At 39.6% G+C, this 19,201-nt stretch overlaps 1 protein-coding gene across 1 annotated transcript; it reads left to right on the top strand.

Annotated features, from left to right (window-relative positions):
• The first annotated feature begins 1,874 nt into the window (after positions 1-1,874).
• Positions 1,875-15,694, top strand: nsfl1c (NSFL1 (p97) cofactor (p47)). The gene is made up of 9 exons (XM_028453905.1): positions 1,875-2,059; positions 3,279-3,379; positions 3,445-3,522; positions 6,598-6,763; positions 6,832-6,927; positions 9,516-9,625; positions 9,699-9,836; positions 13,409-13,576; positions 15,268-15,694. Exons 1-9 carry the CDS (start codon positions 1,958-1,960, stop codon positions 15,428-15,430), a joined length of 1,122 nt encoding a protein of 373 aa, XP_028309706.1. The 5' UTR covers positions 1,875-1,957; the 3' UTR covers positions 15,431-15,694.
• The last annotated feature ends 3,507 nt before the right edge of the window (positions 15,695-19,201 follow it).

Genomic DNA, 19,201 nt, shown 5'->3' with positions numbered 1-19,201 from the left:
ATTGACACAAACCATATTATATGCACCAAAAAACACAGACATACACATAGACTTAATGGCCACCTCCTGAGGTTCTCCATTAAAAATGAATGTTATGTTGTTCTGAGCTCTTGGCTGTATCCTCTGAATATTTAACAAATTGTCTGCCTTTTTTCCTGCTTCCATTGGCTCAGTCCTCCGGGCTCTGGGTATATAGGACAGGAAGCCACTCTCTGCTCCAATCATCTGATAACAGGAGGAAACCATGCATACATTTTGTGTATTTTTGGGTAATTTTGAAAAATTGAAGGTTGGGGATTGACTTAAAATCTGATTTTGGAAAACCTAGCCAAGCATAGAATTGCATTACATTTTTATTCTACAATAGTGTCCAAACGTGATCATATTTCAGAAGATATGACCCAGAAATTAAAAGACATTGTTTTTAACCCATCTAACCAAAATGATTGCATTTTCGTGCATGAGATGAATGTGTTCTGTTGTAAACGTTCAGTCACAGTTTCACAGACAAGTACTACTGCACTCTAGTGTTCAAACTGTGAACTACACACAATACAAAAATCATTGTGAACTAGAGATGTGTAACTGTTATCACTGCTGGTCCAGGAATTATTATTTTTTATTGTGTTTTGTGTATTTATCTTGGCAATGTTTGCATTTTGTCTGTATTTTACTATTTTTGTCGTTGTTTTGTGTGCTTTGTCATCAATTTGTGTATTTTGTTTTTTATTTTATATATTTTCCTGTAATTGTGTGTACTTTTGTTGATGTTTTGTGTATTTACTTTAAGAGCTGCACTAAATTAGACTGACGGCCGCCAATTTGAGTACATTGATTAAATCTTATTAAAATTGCATACATCCTCGTAAAAAATGTTTGATATCTTCCATGGATCAGATCAAATAACAAGGAAAATGCAGACAAAAAAGATGAAGAATAAAACGATAATATAAGTTTTTTTTTTAATTTTCTTAATTCTAAATTGGATTTGAAGATTTAAAAACCTGTATATGTATTTATTTACTCAATATTCAATATTTATGTACCTTTTTATACACACTAACACACACAGTATTAAATATATTTTACCACACTAGTAAAATAACACTCTTGTTCTTTTTACAGACTATATGCCATAGAGTATATATGCCATAGACTGTAAAAAGAATAGAGGGGACCAGAGTCGTTTAGAGAGAGAGTTGCGACAACGGAAGTCCAAAACGCTTGACCGTCACGTGATTCATTGTTCCCCGGAAGTTAGTGGCGGGTAATTCAAATCCATTGATTCTGAGTGACATAACTGGGATTATCGGTAATTTGTCATCAATAACTGCATTGATTTATAATATCTATATAGTACATCGTCATATGTCTGTGCATATACAATATATGTTTATGTAGTTCCATAAAAAAATGTCCTAACGTAAACTTGTTTTAAAGATTAGTGTGAACAGCTACCTTACCTGCTTTTTTGACGTAGTTAAGGCCAACATTAAGGCTGTGTGTTGCTAACTTTATCCAGTAACGTTAACATATCCTATCTTCATCTGTTATCTGCTTGTGATCTCTTAATCTATAATATATAGGGATAATCCACTAACATGCTTTAATAATGCACACGTTAATGGGTTTAGATACGTTGATAATAATAATAATAATAATAATAATAATAATAATAATAATAATAATAATATCCAAAATGATTATTTAAACGTCGTACCGTTCAAAAGTGCATCATTTCCGGGAACGATTGAGGCTCCATGAGCCGCCATTGCTGTAAAAAAAACGAACCAATGGAGTGAACGGAGTTGTCGCAACTCTCTCTCTCTGGTTGAGTGGGAACAGCTACAGTGCACGCCCACTGGTATGTTATAGAGCAGCCTTCAGGTCGGAACCATGTTTATCGTTCTTGTTTCCGTTTGTTAAGCCGGACCGCTGGTAAACGGAGCAAACCAAGATGGCGAGCCAGGATGAGTCTGTGAGGGAGTTCGTTGCAGTGACTGATGTGGAAGACGAACGGGCTCGTTTTTTCCTGGAGTCCGCTGGCTGGAACCTGCAGGTGCTGTTCTCCTTGGTGTTGGTCCGGGGCTGAGGTGTGACACGGAGCGGACACTCCGAGCCCGGAACGAGCAGCTGCTGCGGCTAATGCTAACCTGGTGCCGGGTATTTGTGCAAGTCACTGTTTGACAATGGCCCGGCTTCTGTGGCACAGCTGAGCCTGCCGGACTAGCTTCTTTAGTCCGGTTCCTGTGACACTGTTCGGAACCTGGTTTAAATTTTAAAACTCTCGGTAAAATCCCTTAACAACATTAAAGCTAGCAGTGTTTCCAGTGTGGTGGTTCTCCAGCCAAATTATGACTGACTTCTATTGTTGTTAAATACAATTTGTGGAGGTCAACGAGTTTAAAACTCTTCTCGGATATTTTTCTTTACAAAAAAAAAAAAAAAAAAACAAATCCGTACTGAAAGTAGAAAACAATATTTCGGTTCGTTTTTCACGGTTCTACAATAACAGCGTTATTTATTTAGTGTTAATGATTTGATACATTGCAGATAAATAGCTTTGACTCGTTAGGATTTATTTCTACGATTCACAAACTGTTTATTTCGAAGTAATACAAATGGAAAACAAAACAAACCATTGAAACAAAAATAGGTTGAATTCATATTCGAAAAGCAGCGAGACGATGTATAACTTATGAACTCCCACATCTGATCTAATGAATTATAATAGTAGTCTTCCTTGTAACACACTAAATGTGCATGCCAGATACTTATTTATAAATACAACTTATTTATTAGTTTTTGTTGTTTTGTTTACAAAGTAATTATGTTTGTTTCACAAATAAGAAATGTACCTGTCAAACAAATACAGCATGGTTTACAGAGTAACATGCATTCAATTACGAAAATAGTACAAAAAGAAATTCTCCAACAATGAAAAACTGTCATGTGACTTTTGGCATTAATTTTCCTGCTTGTAGATTCACGCAAAAATGCTAGTACATTTTATAATACATTTCCTGTTTTGTACCTGAAATATTATGTGTAAAACATTCTCTGTTTCTTGGTACGTTTCCTTTTTGCAAAACGAAATGCATTCTGTGATGTTTGTGAGTGTTTTGTATTTGCTAACAATCCTGAGTTTGTTTGTAAATCGTTGGGCGTGAGTAAAACGTGTTTCGTGTGTCTGTGAAGATTTGGCATGATTTTACCTCCATAGTCCACAGTCTCTCTCATCTTGTTTCTCAGCTTTGAATTCTCTAATTTCTCCTCAGCTTGCACTGGCCAGCTTTTTTGAGGATGGAGCTGATGACGACATTGTGACACTCCCCACACCTGAGGGAGGTTCCTCTGTGTCTCGCTCAGCAGGGCCCAGGTATGCCTTTGATCACGTAACATTACAGCAGGAAATGTAATCATTGTGGGTTGTTCTATCTGCAGCAGTCAGCCCAGAGTGACGTCCTTTAGAGATCTGATGAACGAGGCCGACGATGAAAGTGATGAAGAGGAAGGCCAGAGGTAAATCAGACTTTCTGTTTTAACTTTGTTTAGCTTTCATTCTGTTGTATCATTGGCCACGGTTACATGATGTTTTTTTAATTCAGAATTAGTTTCTCCGAATTAAATCATTTAGAATGAAAGTCTTCTGCTTCGTGTTTACATGGAAATAGTAATTCCTGAATTGAAGTTTACATGGAAAACCGGTTTATTCGGCTTTAATCAATTTCGCTTTAGATCTGGGGGTTGGGAAGGCTCTGATTGGACAGGGGGCGAACGTGATGTATCACGTCTATCAGGAAAAACACACAACAATCCTTTTATTGTTGGCTATAACACAGAAGACCACACGAGAACTGTTTTCACTTTTATTTTGATTGTAGTTTTAAGCAGCAGCTGCACAATAACACACAGTTTCAGTTTGGACCGCAGAGTGGAACGGTTATAGGAATCACGGGTAAATGAAGTCCAGTAAAACTCCAGAAAACAATAACCAGGAATAAATATTTGCTCCCTGGTAGAGATAGTAGTTCTAACAACTGGTACAATGATAAACTTGGTGATATTACAGCCTGTGAATTTTGCGTCGACATAGATGACGTTGACGCAAAATATGCGCGCAGATGCGTCGTCTGACCAAAACAAAGGTGGCGGCGCAGGGAAATAACTAACGCGAGTGGCTCCTCCGAGTTTTAAAAGCGCAAGGCAATGAAGACACGCAGTCGTTTGTTGAAAGTAGCTGTTCCCCGTAACCCTCGTCCTTTATCCCGGGTGTGACCGGACGATAGCACGTTGACGGGACAAGCAACAAACAACGGCCGTGACATCAGCAGCAGCAGCAACAACAACACTACACACACTGTGAGCTGCAGGCTCCCGCTGCCTTTTTAATTTTTTTATTGAATGCTACTTCTGACTCTGAATGCATTATTTTGTACTTTTGTATTCTTACTTGAACTTTTTTTTGGAATTTTGAGTTGAAGAGCAATAAACATATATTGCAATGTTAAGGAATTCATGTTTTTTTTTTTTCATTTTAGATATATAAATCAACATGTATAAATTACTTTTAGTCAATTAATGGGGAGATAATCGAATAGTCTAATCAAACTGGAAAAATGAGTCGTTAAATTAATCGATGCATTGAAAGAATAGTCATTAGATTAATCGTTTAAAAAAAACAATCGTTTATCCCAGCCCTACTGTGAATGCAGTACGGGGCCGCATTTACTCTGCCTCCGGGTTTCTAGTGCAGCCGTCTGGTAAAGCCTGTCCCATTTACCGCATTTACCGTGGTTCATGTATGTTTAATAAGGCTGTGTGAAAGTCTATATATTTATGCTTTAGTCCATCCACTCTTTTCATCATATCCTTGTTAAACAGTCTCGGCTGGAGTCCGGATAGCCATCCTGGATTATGTTGTCATTGTGGTAAATCGTGCATGCGCAGAACAACCGAAATTAACTTAAAGGGGAATTAAGTGTTTACAAGGGAGAAGAATTATCTAATTCAGAATAAATCATCCACCTAATTCAGATTTAAGTTTAATTCGGAATTAAATTAGCATTAGGAATTAAGTGTTTACAAGGTCAATTTAAAGAGGAATTAACTTTTATTCTGCTTTAAGGGAATTAAAGCTCCCATGTAAACTTGGCCACCAGGAAACCATGAGTGGTTGGAACCTGTTGACTCTACCTATGCATGGTATTAAAAGAAAGCCCATTCATAACACATTGATGAGCCTAGCACCTACAGTTAAATTGAGGACCACATTGCCCATCTTTGTATGTTCGTAGACTTTCTCACTGGTTGACTTTTGTTTAGTAATCTATTCTTGGACTTCTACCTACACATTTGTGTTTACACATGTAGAAAGATCATCAGTATGGCCTGCACTCTCAAGACACCATACAGATGCAGGTCCAGAGAGTCAGAACTGAATTGGGTAAAAGGGCCTTCAAATTTTCTGCCCTGACAAGCTGGAATGATGAACAAAAGGACTTAAAATTGACATATCTTTATACAAAAAAGAGAAATAAGCTCAATGGGATCTTGTGACTTAGTTATCCAAATGTATACCTCACTCTTGCTCTCCTCCAGTGTGTGACCACATTTTATTTGTGTGTGTTTGCTGTAACCGTCCTGTTTTTTGGTGCTGCCGTCCAGGTCACTCTTGTTAAAAAAAAAAAAAAGCTTTAAAATCTCAATGAGTTTTTTTACCTGGTTCAATAAAGGATATTTATTGATTTACATTGTGATGATGAGAGCATCTTAAAATAGCAGCTGTTGTTCAGCGTTTCTGATCCACAATGGCGGTGAACAAGCACTAACGGACTCATGGAAGAACAAAGCATAAAGGTGTGAGTGTAGTTCAGTCTGCTGGAGATCATACATTTTAACATTTTGATCTCCACTGTATATACTCTCATTGAAATGAAAGTATGGTGTATTGCATTGTGGGACGTGGAGTTCTGTAGACAGATGCATTGAAGTGTTTTTACTTCATTCTTACTGGAATTTCTTGTGTTTCTTTTCCAAACAAGGAGGTAGGTGATTGGTTTGACACCATTTTTGTTCTAGTTTGTTCCCATTTTTTCCCTTGATATCACCTCAGTTTGTGTAGCATCCAATTTGAAATGGATTTGGAACTTTTTGTATAAACCCCAAATAAACAATTGCGATTGGTTTTGCCTAAACTTTCAGTGAAAACATTAGATATGTGTTGGGAAGTCACTTTGGCAGAGTTTTTTTGCGGAAAATACAATAAATGACCGTAAGAATTAAGTGCTCAAGTCTAGTTTACATCTACCTAACAGGCCAAACCTCTGTGTTTTTTAACTGTGGTCATATATCTGAGTCATCTGATCCTGCACAGGCTAACCCTCTCTGTGTGTGACTGCTGTGGCTAGCACAGGCTAACCCTCTCTGTGTGTGACTGCTGTGGCTAGCACAGGCTAACCCTCTCTGTGTGTGACTGCTGTGGCTAGCACAGGCTAACCCTCTCTGTGTGTGACTGCTGTGGCTAGTACAGGCTAACCCTCTCTGTGTGTGACTGCTGTGGCTAGCACAGGCTAATCCTCTTTGTGGTTCTGTCAGGTTCTTTGCAGGCGGCTCAGAGCGAAGCGGGCAGCAGATCGTTGGGCCTCCAAAGAAGAAGAGCTCCAATGAGGTGGTGGAGGATCTGTTTAAAGGGGCCAAGGAACATGGAGCTGTGCCTTTGGACCGGAGCGGGAGAGGTCCTGGAGAGCCCAGCAGAGCTCAGGTGCAGTGGAGGCTGACCTCAGTCTTCTTCCTCTTGTTCCCCCCTTCATTGTCGTGTTGTCATTCCAGGCCTTCATCGGCGGAGGTTACAGACTAGGAGCCGCCCCTGAGGAGCAATCCACCTATGTGGCCGGAGCGAGGCGAGTCTCCAACAGCCTGCAGGATGTGAGTTTTAGTTGTTTCTCTCTGATTCACTGTCTCCTTTGTCCCAAGATGAGTCAAATCTGAAACGGGTCAGTGCCGGCAATCAAAAACATCTTCAATATTAACAACCAAAACACCGACCAAATGTCTGAACCCTGCTTTATTCAAACAGAACACATTAAGATAACTGGATCCCTTGTCATCATCTAAAGAGACATCTTAGAGACTGTTTAGACCAGGAGAGACTTTAATCAATTCGGATTAGCTTTGCTTGGCAGCGCTGCTGCACGAGGAATCCAGGAATTTACACCTCCATTGGTCTGCTGTTTATCATTTAAAAGTGCTTTGCTGGAACTACAGAATCAGGCCTGAGAGGAGGCAGTGTGAGGCTAACAGCAGACAGATTTTCATAATCTTTGTGGTGCTGAGAGAGCAGCAGGGTCAGGCCTGCAGGTCATACCTGCTTCTTCTCAGAAGCTTGGAGGAGCGAAGCCGTGATGCAGGACAAGGCAAACATTCGCAGAAGCTTCTTATACCTTGACGTGAAGCATTTCATCAGATTTGATATCAGCTTTAGAAACCTTAATTAGGGGGCCAAGCCCGCGGGGCCAGGGAACCGCATATGTAAGCATACGCGGTTCCTAGGACCAGCGGTGCTAGGAACCCTATTGTAATCGTAAGTATTATTATTATTGTTACCTTTTATAGTTCTGTTGGTAAAAGTGGTGCTGCAGAATAAACCGTGCAAGGTAGGGTGATGCCCTTTGGTGGTTGGGTCCAAAGCCCCCAGGGGACCTTGGAAGCAAAAATTCACATATGTCCGCCAACAGGTGGCGCTATAACAAAGGTCAACACGTTTTGGTCAATACCTCTCACACCGTTTGTTGCAAATTTAAAACCTTCATATCCCCAGATTCCTTGAATAGCACTGAATCACCTGGGCTAGGCCACGCCCATTTCCGCCATAACTTTTCTTGGAGCAAAATCGCAAAATTTTGAAAACATACTTTTTCGGACTCCTCCTTGGGGTTTGGTCCAATCAGCGTGAAACTTGGCACGTAGAGTCTTCAGTTGGACGTAATCTCCAGTTAACCCTATGAGTTTGTTTGAGTAAATTATGCGCAAATTATTAACGAGTAAAGTTTTCTAGCTAGCAATAAAAATGCGAACTGGCACATATCTTGGTCAAAATAAATGCTAACAACACCAAATCTGAGATCCTTAGTTGGCACGTGACTGTGAGGGTATGCGCCAAATTTGAATGATGTAGACCACTAGGGGGCGCTACAAGTAATGAATATTTATATCTCTTAAATGGCAAGACCAATTTTTACCAAATTTGGAGGGTATGATCTTGGGTCCCTCCTGAGGCGATATCTCAAAGATATTCACAATTGGTCAAAGTGGGCGTGGCTAATGACAATAACACATAAATAAACAAACATTTATTTCTGCTGAATTATTATGTTGAGGGCAGTGAAATTTACAGGGTAGATATAAAAGACCACACAAACCACCCATACCAAAAATTGCGCCACTAGGTGGCACTATAATTGCAAAAACATTTTGGCATCTAACTTTCACAATTTAATTCACATCTTCAAAAAATTCATATCCACATGTTCCCTACATAAAGTCGCATCTTCTGACAGGCCACGCCCACTCCCACAGCACATTGCTCTTTGTAAGTCACGACATATCAAAAACCTACTTCTTCAAATTCCTCCTTGGGGTTTTGTCTAATCGGCATGAAACTTGGCAAGTAGAGTCTTCAGTTGGACTTGATCTAAAGCTGATAACATAATTTTGTTGGCTCAAAATATGCGCGAATAATTACTTAGTAAATTTTTCTAGCTAGCCATAAAAATGCATAACTGTTGCATATCTCGGTCAAAATAAATGCTAACAACACCAAATCTGAGATCATTGGTTGGCATGTGACTGTAAGGGTGTAAGCAAAATTTTACTAATTTACGCCACTAGGGGGCACTGCAAATATGGGAAATGTATATCTCATAAATGGCAAGACCGATTTTTACCAAATTTTGTGGGTATGACCTTGGGTCGTTCCTGGGACCGTATTTCAAAGTGAATCGCGATTGGGTAAAGTGGGCGTGTCTTATTACTACATAACATAAATAAACAAACCTTTATTTCAGCTGAAGTATTATGTTGAGGGATGTGAAATTTACAGCGTAACCATAGAAGAGCACACAGATCACCCATACCAAAAAGTGCACCACTAGGTGGCGCTAAAATGGGTGCAAACGCATTTTGGCCTGAAATTTTCACACTTTAAATCACATCTTCCAAAACTTCATATCCACCTGTTCACAGCAAATGGCACGTTGGCCTGTGTCCTGATGCTCGCCACGAGCCCGTCATCCTTCGTGACGTACTTCCACGGGCTCCACGAAACCTGGGGGCCGAGTCGCGCGGGAAGGCTTGGCCCCCTTTCATAACTGCTTGCAGTTCTAGTTATTTTATATAATTACATATTTTATTGGCCTCACACAGAATGTCTTGCTAGAGAATCAAGTTTTATTTTTTATGCTGCAAATGCAGCATAGTTTGGTTTACAGTGCAAAAGACTATCGTGTGTGTGTTAGGTCCATGTGGTTCTCAAGCTGTGGCGGACGGGCTTCAGTCTGGGTGATGGAGAACTCAGAAACTATAATGACCCTGGAAATGCAAACTTCCTGGAGGCGATCAGACGGGGGTGAGAGGAGCAACTCGTATTTTGTATCTCGTTCAATCACAGGACTTCAACCATGTGTCTGTTGTCATTTCAGAGAGATTCCTCTGGAGCTACGGCAACAGTCCAAAGGGGGGCAGGTCAACCTCGACATGGAAGACCACAGGGATGAAGACTTCTCCAAACCCAAGCTGGCCTTTAAAGCTTTTGAAGGTGAAGGACAAAAACTGGGAAGGTGAGTTTAAACAAGAAGCAATGGTCCTTTTGTTGTGACGTCAGAAACAACTACATTGGTTAATTCCACTCTGGATGTCACTGACGAGGGTTGGGCACTATATACCTGGGTTGGGGTCTATTACAATTGTAATGGTTGAATTGATTATTCATTACAATTATGACCTAATTGTAATTGAAATAATTTGTTGCTGTTGTAATCATAATTACCAAATATTAATATCAATCAATCAATCAATCTTTTATTTGTATAGCGCCAAATCATAACCAATGGTATCTCAAGACACTTTACAGTAGAGCAGTCTTAAGGACGGACTCATCATTTTATGGATACACACATATGCATATATACGTATATGCACATACATACTGTATGTATCCCACACCCAACATGAATTCATCATGGCGGCAAGGAAAACCTTCTGTTAAGCAGCAGGAACCTTGTGTGGATCCCATTCCTATGATGAACAGCCATCCACGTTATGCTGTGTTGGGTGTGTGCAGAGGAAAGGGTGGAGACAGAGTTGTTGAGACTCTGTAACTCCACACTAAGGATCCCACGGACCTGCAAGACAAAAGCCAGAAGGAGTACAGGAGCAAACACACAAGGGAAGAAGCAGACATAGAGGGAGTGTTTGAGAGAGGAATGGGACCCTCTCCGGTCCCTCTCTAACCTAAATGACCTCTCTCTTAACGCCCTCTCCAACCTCTCTCCAACCGAGCATGGCAGACCCCCCCACCGGCAGTCTATGCCTATTGCATCTTAACTATGAGCTATGAGCTGGTACCTAACTAAAAGCTTTACCAAAGAGGAATGTTTTGAGCCTAACCTTAAAGGTAGAGAGGGTGTCTGCTCCCCGAACCGTGGTTGGTAGATGTTCCAGAGAAGTGGGGCCTGATAACTGAAAGCTCTTCCTCCTATACTACTTTTAGAGACAAATGGAACAATGAGTAGTCCAGCATTTTGAGAGCGTAGTGTTCTGGGGGGGATTGTATGGCACTACAAGCTCCTTGAGATAGACTGGTGCCTGTCCATTTAGGGCTTTATAAGTGAGAAGAAGAATCTTGAATTCTATTCTATATTTTATGGGAAGCCAATGCAGAGAGGCTAATACAGGAGTAATGTGATCTCTTCTCCTAGTTTTAGTCAGTACACGTGCTGCAGCATTTTGAACCAGCTGAAGTGTCTTAAGCGACTTGCTCGGGCAGCCTGCTAAAAGAGAATTACAATAATCCAGTCTAGAGGTAACAAAAGCATGGACCAGCTTTTTGGCGTCGCCCTGAGACAGGATAGATCTGATTTTAGCAATGTTACGGAGATGAAAGAAGGCAGTTCTTGAAGTTTGTTTTATGTGAGAGTTGAAGGATAAATCCTGATCAAATAGAACCCCAAGGTTTCCAACAGTTGTGCTTCGTGCCAGAGTAATGCCATCTAGGGCAGTTAGGCTAGCATAGGTTTCTCTAAGGTATATTGTAGTTAACAATTATTAAAATAGGTTTCAGATAAAGTTTACCTGTCAGTTTTCTTGGGGATCATTTTACTATTAAAAAAAAATAAATCAAGTGGTATTCTGACAGAAAAAAAGGCTCAGAAACCACACCAAAAATGTAAATACCAATATTTTAATCAATTAGGAAGCCTAACACGGTAACAAAGAGATGAGAAACAAATTCGATAGATATTTTTTAAGACATGGGTCTTAAGAAGTATTAAAAGTTGGGGTGGTGTTTAGCTCAGTGGGTTGAGCGCCCGCCCCATGAACGGAGGCTGTAGTTCCTCACCTGCAGCCGGTCCAGGTTTGATTCCCGGCCTGGGACCCTTTGCTGCATGTCATTCCCTGCTCTCTCTGATCCCTTTCCTGTCAAGCAACTGTCATATAAAGGCCACTAGAGCCCAAAAAATCCTTTAAAAAAAAAAAAAAAAAAAAAAAGAAGTATTAAAAGTTGATAAATCAATTGTGGGAAAATTAAGGCCCCTAAAAAGTATTAGGAAAGTCTTAATCGCGAGTTCATGTGGTATTAAATTTTATTGGTGTTCAAGCTTTGACTCGGTTGCGTACTCGGAGCAAGATCGCCTTGGGGCCTCGTGTATACGGGTGCGGCTTCACGTAACAGCGAATGTCCGGCGCGAAAACAGACACACATAAAAATAAAATGGGAAAGTGCACGTTCTCTGACTCCTGGTTCAAGATGCCTGAATTCAGGTGAGAATAACAACCTGGAAACCTGTTGCACACTTTGTAAGAAAAAGATAAGTGTAGCATCGATGGGCATAAATGCAGTTAAAGTCGAAGAGCTGAAGAAAAGGATCAAAATCCTACATGAAGTGTGCAACACACTTCAAATTGATGTAGACCATCTTGCTGAGCAGGCAGAAGGAAAATCTGAGTCATTAATGGCCCAACTTCTCACCAAGTCCAACACCATATGCCGAAGGCACAAAGAAAAGCTCAAAGAGCTGATGGACACAGAGGCTACATTCACTTCACACTGCAAGCCTTAATGCTTGCAAACTGCAACTGTAAAGCTGTGTTGCTAACAACATCTTAAAGTGGCGATGGGGTCTTACATTTTTTTGAAAGGTTTTTTGAAAAGTCTTAAAAAGGTATTGAAATTAACCTCGGGACTCCTGCATATACCTTGATTTTGTCTTCAAAAACGTGAGGACGGCAGTTTAATCCACCATTGCTGTGTGTCGCTCTGCACCTCCTATTGTGTCCCACGTAACTTTACATTCAAGTTGAAAATAATATGACACGGAAGTGTATGATTCACCCCATAATCATGTTGAGCCAGCTGTTAAATTGACCGTTTAGTGTCTTTAAATAGGTTTATATTGTTTTATTTTCCAGGCTACCTTTGAGCAGCTGTAAATTGTAGGATGTTGCAACTGTCAGAAGTGGGTCACCAGTTATTGAAGAAATAATGCTCCGTTCAGTTGAAAAAAAAAATTATTTTATCGCCTCATCGCCAATACATATATATAATTTTTTTATGTATGTTAGGTTTCATCACTTTTTACACATAAAAACACATAGAATTAAAGAAGCTTGAGATACGTAGCTTCCTGTTTACAACAGCCACGGTGAGTCCACTTTGCACCAACAAGTTGCAAACACAATCACATATTAACACTTTAAACAGATGTACAACGTAAATAAAAGCTACCCGGCATCGACAAGGGCAGCTTAGCACCCTGGTCCTCTTTGACCACGTCTGCCGTTGCTGCAGCAGCAACTTTAACTAACACGGGTACTTCTGCATTCAGAATGCTGCGACCGGAAATATCATTGCACCCTTACTCCAAACACAGAAATGATGCGTGCATATAGCCCATTGTAATTGAACATGGATAATTGAAGATGTAATTGTAATTGAAAAATGTAATTGACCCAACCCTGGTAGACATGCATGTATACAACACCCTACAGCTCAATGTTTGTAGAAGCACTATAGGCACCCCCCCCCTTTCCTTTCACATGCGCAGCAGCAGCAGCACCCTCTGCTGTGCAGAACCAGCTGTTCCTGATTGGTTTGACCTCTCACTAATCCATCCTCTATCCTTCCTATCAGTGCCACTCCAGAGTTGACTACTGCTCCTGCCACTAATCAGGACCAGGCTGCAAACGAGGCCCAAGCCAGCTCTTCGGTGAGCGTCGACCCCTCCCAGCCCGTCACCAACATCCAGATCCGACTGGCTGATGGAGGCAGGCTGGTGCAAAAGTTCAACCACAGCCACAGGTGAGCGAGTGACACGTGAAGCTACAGAACACATCAGGAGCTCTGTACCAACGTGGAGTAGGCCTTCAGAAACACTGTACCAATGTTCTAGGGCCTTTGATTTTCTGTTTCAAATTTTCCCTTATTTCCCACCATTTTTGTTTTGTTTCCATTTCATCATCTTTCCTCGTTTAGATGACTTCACTGGTTATTAAACTTTTTCTAATCATACCAAATGTGCTAAAAGTTAACTACTGTTATTCATTTTACATTTATATGCTTCAGATGATTAATGGAGGCTGGTAGAGTTCCTCTGAACTCACTCAAGAGCTTTAACTAAGTGGTCCCCAAACTTTTCACACTCCTGCACCCCTTCAGACATTTAACCTGAAGCCATGTACCCTCTACTCATGCACACTTACAAAACATTATCATGTAATGTCAGATACAAAGAAAATTGTCTATGAATTTTACCTCTCCTGATGAAGAATAATTTAGAATAAAAAATAAAATAAAATCTGTAAGGACACAATAAAACATCTTATTTAGAATTATCACTTGACTGATTTAACTAGCCTACTGGCATTTTCTGTGAGAAATAAAAAAAAAATTCATCACCCTGAAACTGTGAAATGAGAAGTGTGAGGTTGAGAGGATGCACAGAACTCTGTAATGTTTGGCTGAGTTTGAGAGTCTTGAGTCTTAAAACTTTATCCACACAAAGTCTCGTTCTGTATTCTGTTTTTATGTTTGTCAAAGCAAAAAAAAAAATCCACTTTCACAGAAGTTTGTGGTGGCAAAGGGCATCAAAGTCTTGACAGCACGTTTGGCTAGCACAAAGCAATGTAGCTCTTGTCATATTTGCACTTTTTTGATGTTTTTCTGTCACCACTAGAGAGAAGTCTTACAGAGGCCAGTGGTTAATTTGTGGCAATGCATGGAGGATCCAGACTTTCTGGTCTATTTATATTCTAGTTTCCAATTTTTTATTTTTTATTCACATTTCCCCTATGACATTTTGCTTAGACCTAGCGGTACCCATACCCGACTTTGGGAACCAAGGCTTTAAAATATGTGTGCAACACTTTTGACCCTCAAACACTCATATTATGGGAAAAATCCCACATGAATGTGTGACATGGTCTCAAAACATTATTCGTGAAACCTTTAACAACTGCCAACCAGAGAATCACCCTCACGTTTTGGCCGAAATCCTGCTCAGTCGTTTGATTGGAGGTGTTTTTGCTGTGACGTGTCACCAGGGAAACTCATCACCAGCTCAGCTAATACACCATCAGCTAAACCGGTCTTTGTACTAGAGCCTTTTGCCTCTGCATTCATCACTTGACATTCCGTTATCAGCATTTTGAATGGGATTATGTCTGTTTTGAACATTTGTCACACTTTCTAACTATTCAATCACATGTTTTCGGGTGTAAATGTGTGATATTGTGCCCAAAAATGCATGCGAGGCGTTTTCTTGTCAAATTGGAGCCAGATTTTAAATAGAGGGACAAGTCGTGTTTTCAGAATCTGTTTTTTTTACTGCTTTCTGAGATCACAGAAAATTGGTGGCCCTACTGTTGGACTCTAGAGGATAAAATAAATAATCTTGTCACAGACACAAGGCCAAATAACTCCAGTATGATAGAATCCTTCCCTGCTTCCACCCTGTCGCACAATTTAATGCTCCTTCTATGTGTCGTCCTCAGGGTGTCCGACCTGCGGCAGTACGTGGTGGCCGCCCGCCCCGCCATGGCTGCCAGAGAGTTTATTCTCATGACTACGTTCCCCAACAAGGAGCTGATGGACGAGAGCCTGACGTTGGAGCAGGCCAACCTCCTCAACGCCGTCATTGTGCAACGGTTAAAGTGACCAACGCCACCGTTCAGAGCCCGCCCTCCCCTCTCTTTCTCTCTCTCTCTCTCTCTCTCACTCACTCTCTCTTCTTTGGTCATGGGCGTGCGACAGCAGCACAGTCGATCTGCGTTTCAAAGAAGAGGAGAACATGGACATGATGTATGGACTCGTAATTCAGATGATTTTTTTTCACCCTCGGCCTGGTGTTTTTGCTTCCTTAAAGCAGAAGCTCTGATCAAGATTTCTCCAGAAAAATATTACACAATGTATTTTTTTTAATTTCCTTTCTGCAGCTTGGTTGATTGTGTGTAGGGGCAGGGCCTCGGCTCTTCACTCCTTCTGCTTTGCGTCTCAGCTGCACACACACACACGTAGAACGATGGAGACCGTCCATGTATGAGGACTAGTCTTCATCGCTCCACAGTTTGTGTCATCTTAAAGATGTAGTAATGATTTCTCCTGACCAGGTTCTACATGTAGCCTTACTCTGAGTTCACCCTGTTCTTTATTCACACCCCTTGGTTACAGCCTAGGTTGTAGTTTTTGAACAGTGTGTGAGCCTTACACATCCTAATGATCAGACTAAGGACTAAGCAGCCAGATTGTTAACACTGGTTTTTAGAGTTGGGCGTGGATCTCCTGCATTTCGAACACCTTCTATGCATCCTGGGGCAGCACACAAAAGTGTTTGAACTGTTGTTCAATAAACTGGTTTTATGGTTGATGTATGAATGCAGTCTAGTGTCCTCATTTAGACAGGCCAGCTCTGTTGGCTGTTGTTTTCTGAGCAGAGTCAGGTTTGTATGAAATCCATAATAATCACATTGACTCAATAGGAGGAACTAAATTGTTTTTTGTTTCCAGTAAAAATGTCTTCCTCTGTCTGCTGACATGAGCAAAGTGCTACTGGTGTGAGGCAGGTGAGTGCACACTCCTGTGTTGAGTGTTCGTCTAAGGACTGTAGAGCAGAGCCCTCAGAGCTAATTTTGTGCATCCCCATAAAATGACGATAAAAATGTTAAAAAAAAACATGTAAATTACTCCATATACACAAAAAAGAGATACACATAAAATGGCAATAATTCTTATAAATTGCAATTTTACAAGATCCAAGCATTCTGTGTCACAACTATGAGGAAAAAATCTAATCATTTGGAAATGGTTATATTCATTAAATAATTATACTTTAAAATTACCATTACCTCGTTTGCAAAGACAGAAAATGCAGAAATTGTAACTAGTTTCTTTCCCACTCAAGTCTCACAGATGTTTGTATGATTTAGCGCAAAAAATCTTTGAAATTAGGAAGTGATCTACTTGGATTAGATATCGACAACTTGCGACCCACTGCCTAATTTTGTGTGCCCCTCAAGGTAAATGCAAAGAAATACAATAAAAACTCCTAAAAGACATGACAACAAAAATACACAAAATGATTGACAAATATTCAAAACGACAACAAAAAATACTCGTATGACAACAAAAAATACACAAGACGACTGACAAAATAATGGAAAAAAACCTCCACCAAACAAAAAATAAAGAAAAACAATAAAACTTTTTAAAATTACTCAAAAATCACAAAATGAGTCTAAAAACCAACCCGTTGTTCTTTCCTGTGTTAAAACTCAAATTAGTGATTATTCTAAATACTGACATGACGTTTAGTGGTCCCTGCTGTTATAAAAGTGTCCCATCTCTTGGATTGTCCAGTTCTGTCATTCTACTGTGTGCCACATGGTGGTACAATGAGTGTCCAGTAGTGCAGCAAACAGGCTGGATCTCACTCCCAGTAACCACAAGTCTGTGCTGGGCAAACTCTAGTCACACATGAAGTCACGTGTATGTTAATCACTTCAGCTTCACATTCTGTACCTTTAATAGATGCTGACATGTGTTGCACTGCACCTGTTAGTTTATTTTTGAATTTTTGTATATATCTTCTTTTCCTTCCTAATATCGTATATAAAAAAACACCCAGACCCAGGGTCAAAATTGTATATAAGATGTCTATCACCACTGCCCTACGAGTGCACAACTCTCCAAATGGGATTTGGAAACTATTCATTTTAGTGACCTTTTTAATCAAAATTCTTTCATTTATTTTTCCCAATAGCTTCCATTAAAAAAAGTTAAAACTAAAACCAGAGAGTAATTTTTGAACAACATCTCCATGCTATCAAGATGCAATTTGTGTGTTTTTTTTATTTATTTAAATTTTGTCTTTTAAGGCTCAGTCTGATCATTCTACCATGTACAACATTGGTCTTTTTATTTATTTTGTTCTCCTTAAACCCATCAGCTAGAACTATACAAACATTTATGTTGGCAATAATTGATCTTTCAATTAAAACATGTTTTATATGTTAGTAGTAGTGCATGGCTATGATGAAAAGATCTAAAAGCACCAATGTGTTTAACACATTTTGCAGGACTTTGATTCAAAATATGGACTTTTTGTTCACAGGAAGTGGGACAAAACATAGAATATGTGTACTGAGTAAACACAGAAAAACCTCCCCAATAACACAATCCTCAGTAATTACACGTCTAACAAACTTTCTTTTTCTCACAAAGTTATTAACATCATTAAAAGCCTTATATCAGATACATTGGTCAATACAGTCTTTGAGCATGTTATGGATAGAAAGAGAGAATTGCTTCAAATGTTGAAGAAGTGGAAAACAATATGTAGAGTTCACCTGATGTTTGATTTTATTATAGTTTTGTAGTATAATTGTGTACGTATTATTCATCAGCTTTGGAATCAGTGTTGAGTTCAGTGAAGAAGGTATTAGCTACACTGCAGCCAAGGATTGGCATGCTACCACTCTTTAGTGTAAGTTTGTGCAATTATGACATATTTGAAATAAAAAACAACTGTTCTTCACAGTTTTGTTCATCTTCTTGCATTAATACAGATCAGAATACTTCTAAGACCTTTAAGCATGTTTAATCTCTGGGCTGCACACAGACTTTTTGTATCGCTGCTACACAAAGCACTGATTGTGGGTCAGTTGAGTAATGTTGGCAAACACTTTCACATCATAATTCCAGCCAGGGGCAAAAAGACCTGATATTACAAAATAAGCTTTTCATATTCACGTAGGACTCATTGTTTGAGCTGCAGGATCCTCTCTATACAGATCTGACATGGACAACGGGTGGCCCTGGGACCACATGTAGCCTTCTGTCTTATTTTGCCCGGCCCCCAAAGTGAAAACAAAATGACTGTGAATGTGAATTAGTTGTTTTGATTTTATTGTATATTTAATTTCCATCACAGTGGGGCCACAAAAATGTGATTGTATCTGATCTGAAGGTCACTTTATATCAACATTCATGTCAACAATTAGAATGAGGACCAATGTGAACATAGTCCCCCCCCCCCATTCCATGTGCACTTGTTTTTGTTTTGTGTTTTTGATTCATTTTGTAATTTCTTTTCTTGTCATTTTGTGTATTTTTGGAGACATTGTGCATATTTTTGGTGTCATTTTGTTTATTTTTCTGTCGTATGTGCTCATTGTAGTGAAGATGTTCTTGTTTTATTTATTAGTTATTTAGTTATTTTGTGTATTTCTGTTGTCATTTTTTAGTCGTCCCCTAAGTTTTGCAAGTAAACTTGTGCTGTTTTGTGTTTTTTGTAGTCTTTTTTGGTTTATATCTATATTAAGTTAAAAGAAATTACATAATTGTATATATTTTATATATATACCCTTATCAGAAGTGAAAGTAATGGATTACAAGTACTCAAGGTACTGTAATTGAGTTGCTTTTATGGGT

The sequence above is a fragment of the Gouania willdenowi genome, chromosome 7 (genome assembly GCF_900634775.1).
Source record: "Gouania willdenowi chromosome 7, fGouWil2.1, whole genome shotgun sequence".
Classification (NCBI taxonomy): Eukaryota; Metazoa; Chordata; class Actinopteri; order Blenniiformes; family Gobiesocidae; genus Gouania; species Gouania willdenowi.
Note: the sequence above shows the minus strand (reverse complement) of the source record. Positions and strands in the feature narration are given on the sequence as shown.

What these genes read in the sequence shown, in the direction of transcription:
- nsfl1c (XM_028453905.1), top strand. Translation starts at nt 1,958, where the DNA reads ATGGCGAGCCAGGATGAGTCTGTGAGGGAGTTCGTTGCAGTGACTGAT. An exon ending in CCGCTGGCTGGAACCTGCAG is followed by an intron (nt 2,060 to 3,278) that starts GTGCTGTTCTCC and finishes ATTTCTCCTCAG; the next exon opens with CTTGCACTGGCCAGCTTTTT. An exon ending in GATGAAGAGGAAGGCCAGAG is followed by an intron (nt 3,523 to 6,597) that starts GTAAATCAGACT and finishes TGGTTCTGTCAG; the next exon opens with GTTCTTTGCAGGCGGCTCAG.